Here is a 10,431-nt window from a genome sequence, read left to right on the forward strand (position 1 = left end):
TGCAACAGAAATTTTACTAAAATGGAAAGTTCGATTTCATCCCTTCTCCTCTCCAAACTCGTGGTCATACACTGTAGGTGCTCCTTGGGGTAGGCAGTCTGGAGGATGTTCTCTTGACTTGAGACCAAGGATTCAGGTGGCTTTAGACAAGTGGTCAAAACAAACATGACCTTTTTCTTTTCTGAGTTACCATATTTCTAGTCACTTCTTAGTATAATCACATAGAAACTTGTTTTATTTAGGAGTAGGTCCAGAATTATTTTCAAAACACATATTCTATTTTTAAAGAAAAATTCTTAAAAACCAAACACTTTCTTTCAAAGTTTTTATTTAAGCAATATATATACATATATACTTTATATAAAATACTAGAAAAGTCAACACTGGCCACAGAATAAAATTATATCATCACCATAATTATATAATTTACTTATGTGTTACATACATTAATCGTCATTTTTAAAGTTCTAGGTGTATTCTGTTTTTACTCTAAAAGAATTAAGATGATATCCTTGCTGAAATATTTAACAAAGAAACTAATCATTTCTTAATTTTAGTTAAGCCAGAGAAATAATTATAACTTCTCAGTTCAAGGATATTAGGAACCAAGATATTCTCTTGTCCTTTGAAGGTGTCAATTTTCAAACTTTATAGCAGAGTCAAGTAAAAATTGATGATGAGGGTTTTCAAAATTAAAATATCTTATGTATTTTGTATAATCACTCATCCATATGACCATTTCTCTATGGTTTATAGATGTTACCTTACTTTATGATACATGTTACTATTTGATGATACACTGGGCACATAATAAGTATGCAATAAATGCGTAATAAACTGTAGTGAATTTGCAAACACCATGAATTATACTATTCCTGATATCCAAACTCGGCATTGCTTTTCAGCTTTTTGGTGACACGATTAAACAGGACATCATATTCAAATATGTTAGATCCTTGGTAAAAATGGTAGCGTCCTAAAAATGAAAACAAATTGTTTAATTCTCTGCTTGTATTTTTTTAAAAAAATGACATAAATCTGTGTTTTTATAGATTATCTAGATTAGACAAGGTCTGATTCTAGAATATAAATGTTGGGTCCCTTCACAAGGTATCCTGCCCCCAGATATCTGCTTACTGCCAGTCATTTCATTAAATACCTTCATTAATTTTATTGAGAAGGTTGTTTAGTCTTCAACAACTTGACTATCAAGATGAAAATATTTTTGAAAAGTCACATTCCAGGTGGAGAACTCAGAGTGGAATAGAGGAGATTGGGTCCAGGTAGGGAACAGAGAAATCTTGATGGAGAAAGTGAAGAAGATACAGAGATGGGAAGAAACAACAAAATATCTTGGCTCAGTCAACAATTTTTTTGGTTGACCTTACTTGAAGACATTCACAAACACAAACTCAAACAAGCTCAACCTTCTCTCATCCCATCTCAGCCCCAGTCTATGAAAGCCCATGATGGGTGGAAGGGGCTGAAAGGAAGGTAAAGAATGCAAGATATAAAATAGTATGAAAGACTTAGTGTTTTAAAAAAGGATTTCCAGTATCTTCATAGCTCCTAATCTACTTACTCTTATAATAGAAGACTGCATCAATTTTAGGCCCAATTCCTGGGAAGTATGTAGTAATCAATTTGGGATAACCAGGGTCCATTAATTGCCTCCTTTCGTCATACCTGAGTAAAGAAATAACCAGCAGGAGCTTCATCAGAAATGAATGTCATGACATGAGAAATAAAACCTATCTTATTCTCTCCTGAAAGGCTCTTCCTGAAAGGATTTAAACTGTATTGATAAGAAAACCAAAGACCTAAACACTCCACTAATTTATTCCAAGTCCCATAGGACTCTAACCCTAGGCTTCTTGAAGTCTAGTCAAGCACTTTCTTTACTCCTCCGCAGTGCTTCGACCAGTGCCCAGCCCTGCTTTATAGAGCCTGATTGTCTAATTTCCTGTTGGGGAAGACCTTGCAGGATCAGCTGTCACTCAGAGGATGGTTTCCTCATTTTGTCTTATTAGGTCCAATCATTATATTACAGAAAGGAATCTGAAAATACATTCACCCTCCAAACTGACTGTGGAGACTAGATCTCATACAGCTCTACTACTATTTTCCAATGTATTTTCACTATGGTCAATAACATGACATTTAATTTAAAGTGTTCCTTTAAAAACATATTGTGTGTTGTCTCATAAATCAGAATCCAAAAGTACAGAGAAAATCACTAGGTAGACAATAACTATTCCAGTCCTATATTCTTTTGATCCCTCTCCCAGGAAGGTCAAAGAACTTCCGGAATTTGCATAGGAAGCTACCATGTGGAAAACTTCACTCTCTACCTGTTTCACAAATCTTAGGGGTCAAATTACCAACCATTCAAGCTCACCTCCAATACTGACAATCTACAAAAAAGTAGGTCTTATAGCGAAGTGGGTTAAAGACAGCTGCATCAATCTTTTTCACAAAGTCAGGGAAGCCCAAAGAATGTATGCTCTTGGGATAGCCTGGCTTTGGTTTTAAATTGCTGATTAACCAGTACTTATCATCTGTGAAGACAAAGAAAAAGGGCACATTAGAATTATACAAAAAGAATAATAGGAATATGTTCTGACTCAGTACAAACAACATCATTTTCCCCCCCATAGCTCCAAAATGCATTGCTCGTTGTTCTTAAACAAGTTCCAGTTTCTGTCATCTCTCCCTCAGCCCCAGCCCATGAGAGCCCATGAAGGGGGGGAGGGGTTCTATCTCCTATGGTTCTATACTTTTTTCCCCACAAGTATTGCAACCTATATTTTACAAACTTTTCCCAGAAGTTTTATGCACTACCTAAGTATTTAAGCAATTTGAGGTTATAGTTCAGAGTTCAATTATTAAATTTGGAGTGTTTTTTTTATCCATGTTTATAAAAAAAAAGTAGTAGTGTATAATTTGTTTTATTTCCTTGCTGTAGACTCAATAGCAAAATTGGAATTACCTTTAAAAAGGAAAACTTGTTTTCTGGCTCCAATTTCATAAGCAGCTTGAATACCAGATGGTAAAGTTGGCCATAAAGAAGAAATTAAACTAACACCACTCTTTGGACTCTCAGGAATCTTCCACCTGATGGAACTGACATGTAAAACATTTAATACGTTAAAAATCATTGTAGACTCAAGAACCATGAAATGTGAGGACCTATGAAATAACTGAACGTTTTTTTCCATTATCTTCACATTCTATTACATGGATGTCTGTGTAGAAGCACAACAAGGAAAGGATCTTAATCAACTCTTTGATAACAGCAATGATCTTAACAGGTAAACTGGTATATGGAAATACCCTGGAGCTTGGACTCAAAGGATCTAGGTTCTAGTCTGGCCCCACAGTCCATTCACCAGTTTTGCAATCTAAAGGATTATTGTCACTTATTCTCAAGTGTCTCAAGTTTTTGAATCTCAAAAATGAAGGATGTTTTTCCTCCCTACCAAATACCAATCTTCTATACTCCCCCACATCTCCAATATCTGCTTCAATCTGTGTTGTTAAGACAGAAACCATAGGCCATCCTAGAATTCTCTTCTCTATAAGCAAGAATCAAGTCCTTTAAATGGGTACTCTGTCAGACTTCACCATTCTCATCTAGGGTTAAAACAGTCTGGCTTCTCTGCTTTCTGTCTTATCTTTCCCCACCCATACTCCTCCTGAAAAATCTGTTGTTGTTTTTTTACAAGCCAGCTTTCTAGTTAAGATATAAATATAATCATATTACTCTCGTGCTTCAAAATCTTCAAGTCTCTCCACTGCTGACAGATTCAAGTCCAAGTCCCTTCTCACAATTTTCATGTATTTCATTTTCCATTATTACTACTATTCTCTGACAACCCCCTTCACCCCTCCCACCAGAAAAAAACACCTCAGGACAGAGTCTTTAAAATTTGTCATAGATGAAAATGATCCTACCTGTCTTTAAAGAAAAAGATTTTTTCTCCCACTGTAGTGATAGCATCAAAACTCAAATTGGGGACACGAGTAGTTGATTCTGGATTGTTAGGGTTTGATGAGGGTTTTATGTTTTCTGGACCTCCTGAAAATACATTTCAAGAGGCATTAGAAAAATAAACTGCATTTTACTTCATAAGAGGAAGAATTATTCTTTTTAAAAAAATTTTAATTTTCTTGATTAAAAATGCATAAAAAGCAATTTAAGCTTTCTATAACATCTATAGGAAGCATACTTTAAAGATTTTTCCCCCAAGTTGTTGTAATATCATGGAGGAAAAATATCTCCCTGGGTTTCCTGTTCCAGTTTTATTATTTCTCTGTGTGTCTTCTTCAATAAACAAGGTATGTTAGATAAACAGAACAAATTTGAGGCCAGAAGACTCAGTTTCTTCCTCTGGCTCTGGCATTAACATACTAGGTTCCTTGTGCTCATCTGTAAAAATGAAGATGATATCTGTTCTACCTACCTCACAGAGTTTTCACGGTGTTCAAGAACAGACGTTAAAGTTTTATCCAAATGCAAATAATATGGAAACATTCGTAAGAATGAGTATCTTCATAAAGCAAAATGGTAAAGAAATTCAACTCACCATAGAGAGACTGAATGCCACGTATGTCATCAGCAGAGAGGTGAAATTTGTTCAGGTCAACGTAACTGTAGGTGGGGAACATTATGGCCTTTCGATCTTTGGAATGTTCAAGACCCAAGGAATGGCCAAACTCATGAATAGCAACAAGGAACAAGTTGATGCCTAAGAAGAAACCAACCAGAAGTGCAAAAGAGCAGTAAAATATATGGGCATCTAGAAGACAATGACATGACTGAAATCTGACCCAGTGGGAAGGGAAACCTTTGGAAATTCTTCACTTGGTTCCTCTTCTTCCAGCACAAGGCTTTTCAACCTTGGCACTGTTGACATTATAGGCCAGATAATTTTTTTTATGTTTAGAAATCTTTAGTTTACCATCAAATTCAAGTAGCAAACCCCTCTTCCGTTTTCACAACCAAAATGTCTCCACACAATGTCAAATGTCTGCTTGGGGGCAAAATTTTCTCTGGTTAAGGCTCACTGCCCTGTTATACAAATAAAATATATTCTGTTATGAAAATTTATAGAATAACTCATAGATGTCTTCAATAGTTCTCGTTGCCTCTTAATCATTCCCACTCCATTATACTTTTATTCTTGATCAGACTTGAGTGGATATAGAAAAGTATTTAGTAGCCATGCTTTACTAAACCCAAACATCAGGTCATATAAAGCTCCAGGTACTATGAGTCACTGAACTATACCAATAAGGATTAGAAATATGTCTCATCCTTATACAACTGAAAGGAAGCCACCATGCTTTCTATTTACAGATGAGGACACAGTATCAGCAAGATTAATTGATAAAATTAAGTGCCGACCCAAAACTCAAATCTAAATTTCTTGGCTCTAAAACTCATCCTTTTATTACATAGGGTTCTAAATGAAATCAAAGCGACTATGCTTACAATTTAGACATATTTACATTGCCAAGTTGTAGTCATACCTATTTATTTTTTCTGTATTTTTGTAGGTAAGAGAGAGTGGTGTGTCCTTTCTTTCAAGTTTCTCAATTCCCAGAAGAATTGAATACTCCTGGCTATAATTTTTTTTTTTTTACCTGTGTTTTAGTCTAATGTCTTCATTTTTGACTTTCTTTTCCTGTGGCAAAACTGAATGTCAGAACTGACTTGCCTAGGGTCACACTCTACTTAGCTACAGAATTTGGCCTTGAAATACTCTCTGGCACCCAAGTATCAAGATAGAGTCTACACCTCTGTCTTTGGGGGGTATTTAGGAATACCCCCTATAACACAGGAACTCAGCAGCTAACTCAGAGAAGGTTTCAGTACTCTCAAATAATGAGAAAGAAGAAAACACTCTGTCATTCTTTCAACTCTGTGTAACATGGGAAGAGTAAACAAAGCCTTTTATAATTTGACCTAAGCCTGAATTAATTTTATTCCCAAATCCTACAATCCTTTGTTCCAAAGGCCACAATTTGTCCTCATCTCAGAATAACAGATTTCCGTTTGTATTCTGTTCCTCACTAGACTGTGTGCTCCTCCAGGTTAGAACATGTTCTTTACATGTCTGTATTCAAACACCCCCATCCCATCACCTTACGCCATAATTGAAACTCAATAACCATTGAGCTAATTATTCATTTAATTTATGGTGTCAAAGAATTAGCCTGAGAATGAGCACTTTAAGTTAAAATTTCCATAAATAATCTAACTTTTTGAAAACAGAATGGAACCAATTAAAAATAAGGCAACATTGACGGGTACAAAGTACACACTGGGCTGAGATAAGAGTTGGAAATGCATGTTCTGGTCCTAGCTTTTCGGTAAGCTAGCTATCTCTTGGTCTCAATTTCCTCTATCTGGAAAGAACTGTATTAAATGATTTTTCTAAGATACTGCAGAATTCCAAAATATTCTATGAGGTAACTTGCACAAATCTCTCATATCAGATAAAAATATTATAAACCCCAAATAACCTTGGAAAAAATTAGACAAATTTGACATATATAGATGAGGATTTGCAACTCAGCAAAAACCTAATCCTACATCATTTGTCTTTTGACAATGCAGAAGTCCTCTTCTCAAGAATTCTTGCTAAGCGAAATAAGTCAGACAGAAAAGCAGAGAACCACATGATTTCACTGATATGTGGTATATGAACCCAAAACAACAAAAGAACAAGACAAACAAATGAGAAACAAAAACTCATAGACACAGACAATAGTTTACTGCTTACCAGAGGGCAAGGGGGGTGTGGGGTAGGAGATGAGGGTAAGGGGGATCAAATATATGGTGATGGAAGGAGAACTGACTCTGGGTGGTGAACACACAATGTGATATACAGATGATGTAATACAGAATTGTACACCTGAAATCTATGTAATTTCACTAACAATTGTCACCCCAATTAACTTTAATTAAAAAAAAAGAATTCTGTAAGCCTTCAGCCATGAATCAGACTAAAGCAAATAGCCTCTCTAGTCTGTAGAATATTGCCATCCAATGTGTGCAATATCAGCCAGAGAGAGGGGGGTGCTGAATACGCATATTCTTGATGACATTCTCTTTGTTTACTTTCCACATGAGTCAGTCATATAATCTAGGATTTCCAATAGAAAGATTAGGAAGGCTTCTGATATGATGCTTTAAATGTTTCAATGGATAGTGATTTCTCCAATCAGGGGAGACTAGTTATCCCAACTTTCCAACTCTTAGAGAGGGATGGTGAGTTACAGCGCCCTCTGTAAACACACATAACGTATTATTAAATGATTAGTTGGGCATTCTGAAATTTTTACCCCAGGACCACAGACCACAAGACCATATAACCTCATGACCATATAACCCTGTGTTTCTCTACAAGGATCTCTAAATTCTCTATCGCATCATCTTTCTGTGTCACTATGAATCTCAGAAATTATCAACATATAATGGATCACGAAGATGACTACTCTATCCTAGGATTGTTAGCACACACAAAATTAGTATCTGTGTTTGCCTGAGTTTACGAATTGCACTGTTAAAATTAATCACCTAAATAACAGTTTTTACCATTCCATACTATGGTTCTCAAGTTTCCTGAGTTTATGCTGATGAACTAGCTCACCCTCAGATTCTGATCTTTAAAACAATCTAGTCCAATAGACTCAATTTATAGAGGGCAAAATTGAGACAAAGCGTTATATTTTATTTAGTGGCAAAATTATAATCAGAACATGTTTTCTCATCTTATAATCCTTTCGCAGAATGTAGCCTTTCAACATGGTTACATATTTAGAATTTGTTACGGTTTTCTTTTGTGGTTTTGTTTGTTTATTTTGCCTACCTCTGTAGTTTTTAGTCCAGGTTTCAGCCTCATCAAAATGTGTGTCTCCTCCAATGTGAGGTCCAGGGCCAAAAGCATGAGCTATGACTCCACCTCTGCCATCAAAAGGACTCGAGTCTCCATGAGCTTTTTAAAAAGGAAAGAAAATTAGTCCTTCTATACGTGCTACAGGTCGGGTCAAATGATACAGATGAAGTAAACCCAAGTTCTCTACCTCCATAAGCAAAACGTATCATAATGTCAGCCTCGCTTGTATTAGTCTTTCTGAATTTCAGAGGGGTCACGTCACTCCATACTTGAAACGCTTTTTGGATGATATAGTCAACATCTGCACGCTTCATGTCAGGAGTGTAATTATTGATTCTTTACCAGCAAAACAATAGAGAGAAAAATATATGGAAACCATGGATTAATTTTGTCTTATTATACTTCATTTCTGCAAGCTTCATTAGAGAATGAATCATTTCATAAATTAATTGTCCAGCTGAAATATATGCTTTGTATATTACAGAAACATCTATCCTTGGACAGCTTCCTCCTTAAAAAGAATCTAACTTGATTGCTCTCATTTATGATTCATGGATCACCATTGAGAAAGATTTGCATTCACAGAAGCTTATGCTTTTTGCTCCAGCTCCCTCCCACCCCCGCCCCGTACTTCTGCATTGATCCATCTTGACTGTTCTATAAAACTTTCTCTTGTGCCTTATTTGTTGTAGATTTAGGTTCATTCTCCTTTTGTTTGCAGCCTTCCTAGTCTGGCAGCCAAACAATCCCTGAGTGAACAAGCCACCTTTCCTGAGAGAATGAATTTTAATAGAGGGGTAGTGTTAACAATTGAGGGAGGCTTCTTATCTACTTCCAGATTTTGGGCTATATCTAAATGGTTCTGGTTTCTAGATGTCAGACCTCTAGGAAAGTAGACAAATACATTGCCATGGTGTTACCTGTAGGTGATAAGACGTTTCTTCCATACTGGCTTCCCTGGAATCGTCCTAAAATGATGAACATCAGGCACACCACAGCGAGGTGTGTGCATCATGTCCAGAGTAGGTGTGTCCAGTTGCCTGGTCACTTTTAGCCCCAAGAACTGCTGCATTTCTTGAATTTTATTCTCCATGTAGTCATTACTGGCTTTCATTTTTGTGTTTGTCTCCAACTCGAAGCCATAATAATCTTTCAAGTACCTCTGGAAAAAAACACATTCAGCAATACATTATTATACATGGAAATGTTTCTGTTGGAGCTCTGTACGTGTGACTCAAGTGCACACTGATGCTTTTGAACCAGGTATTGGACAATTGAGTATAATAAGAAAAAAATTTTAATTTGCTGTGTTGTTAAAGACACATCATAAACAATTAACAAGATTGATTTCTGGAAACCCTCTAAAAACAGTTTTATGTCTCTACCCCTTCAAACTTGTTTCTAGTTTTTAAAACCTATCTCAGCATCTAGCTTATCACGGCATTCATTAAGCAGCAAATCTTTATTGTCAGGATGTATAAGTTAATTAATTTAAGTTGGAATAAAGTTTTCTTGCTGAAAAGTTCAAAGCTCAACACAATGGACAACTATGACAAATTTAAAATTAAAACAAACTTAGAAAATGAGCATATCATTGGAACTCATATAATTAGGCAAAACTAAATTGAAAAATTCTATATTTAAGAAATGCTCATGAAGAAATATCTGGGATAGTAAAGGTAGAGTGTATTCTTGAATTATCATGGCAAACTGAAGTAGTTAAATTAATCAAGCAATTGTTCAAATCTTACATTATTAACCAACTTTAAATGATTAATATAAAATACCATAACAGAAGTAAAATGCTAATTATTTTGAACTAAAACTCCTTCCCCTGAGCTTTTTAGTAGAAGGGACAAATTGACCCACCAATTCTGTAACACTCCTTCAAAACCAATACCTCTTTCTTACATTCCTCTTCTGCAAAGAAAAACTCAGTGCTAAAAGCAAATAGTCTCCTAAACCAGTTTTCAAAGAGTATTTTTCAAGATGAAGCTGGTCAGTGCAATAAATCTTAAAGACAAAATCAGGCTAGATAAATACAATAGTGTTAATACTTACTAGAGCATATTCCACATTTCCTTCAGTGCTTGCATGCTCACTCAAGAGAACAGCTCCAAAAGCAGTGGCCTGCAGGACCAGTGTCAATAGAAGAAACTTCATTCTAAACTTCTTCTGAATGACTTAACCTAAATTACCCTGCTCTTTTTCAGTACAAGTTCCTTAAATGTCCCTCTTATATAGTCCTTAGGACAGGCTCAGCAAAAATGAAATCCCTTGAGTGACTCACAGTTGGTATCATCCTTTAATTTATCTTAAAAACCCGGAAACACAAGCATGACCATATTCTAGGGGCAACAGTGGATCAATTAGCAATGTAGTCATCAATCACTCAGGGCTATAGTTCTCCATAATAAGCCATTAGCCAAGAAATACTAAACAGCTAAAATATACAAGTAACTTAAAAGGGAATTTTAAGAAAGTTTAGTACCTGAATTTTCACTGTAATACTTTATGTTTGTTATAA

At 35.6% G+C, this 10,431-nt stretch overlaps 1 protein-coding gene across 1 annotated transcript; it reads right to left on the minus strand.

Moving 5' to 3' along the window:
* Positions 1 to 318: 318 nt before the first annotated feature.
* LOC308503711 (macrophage metalloelastase-like) lies at positions 319 to 10,115 on the minus strand. The gene is made up of 10 exons (XM_081063321.1): positions 9,966 to 10,115; positions 8,825 to 9,066; positions 8,092 to 8,240; positions 7,878 to 8,003; positions 4,587 to 4,748; positions 3,955 to 4,078; positions 2,990 to 3,123; positions 2,399 to 2,558; positions 1,583 to 1,686; positions 319 to 976 (listed from the first exon to the last, which is right to left on the minus strand). The coding sequence occupies exons 1-10, from the start codon at positions 10,065 to 10,067 to the stop codon at positions 870 to 872; spliced, it is 1,410 nt and encodes a 469-aa protein (XP_080919447.1). The 5' UTR covers positions 10,068 to 10,115; the 3' UTR covers positions 319 to 869.
* Positions 10,116 to 10,431: the final 316 nt, after the last annotated feature.

This window comes from Rhinolophus hipposideros, assembly GCF_964194185.1.
Source record: "Rhinolophus hipposideros genome assembly, chromosome: 10".
In the NCBI taxonomy this organism is placed as follows: domain Eukaryota; kingdom Metazoa; phylum Chordata; class Mammalia; order Chiroptera; family Rhinolophidae; genus Rhinolophus; species Rhinolophus hipposideros.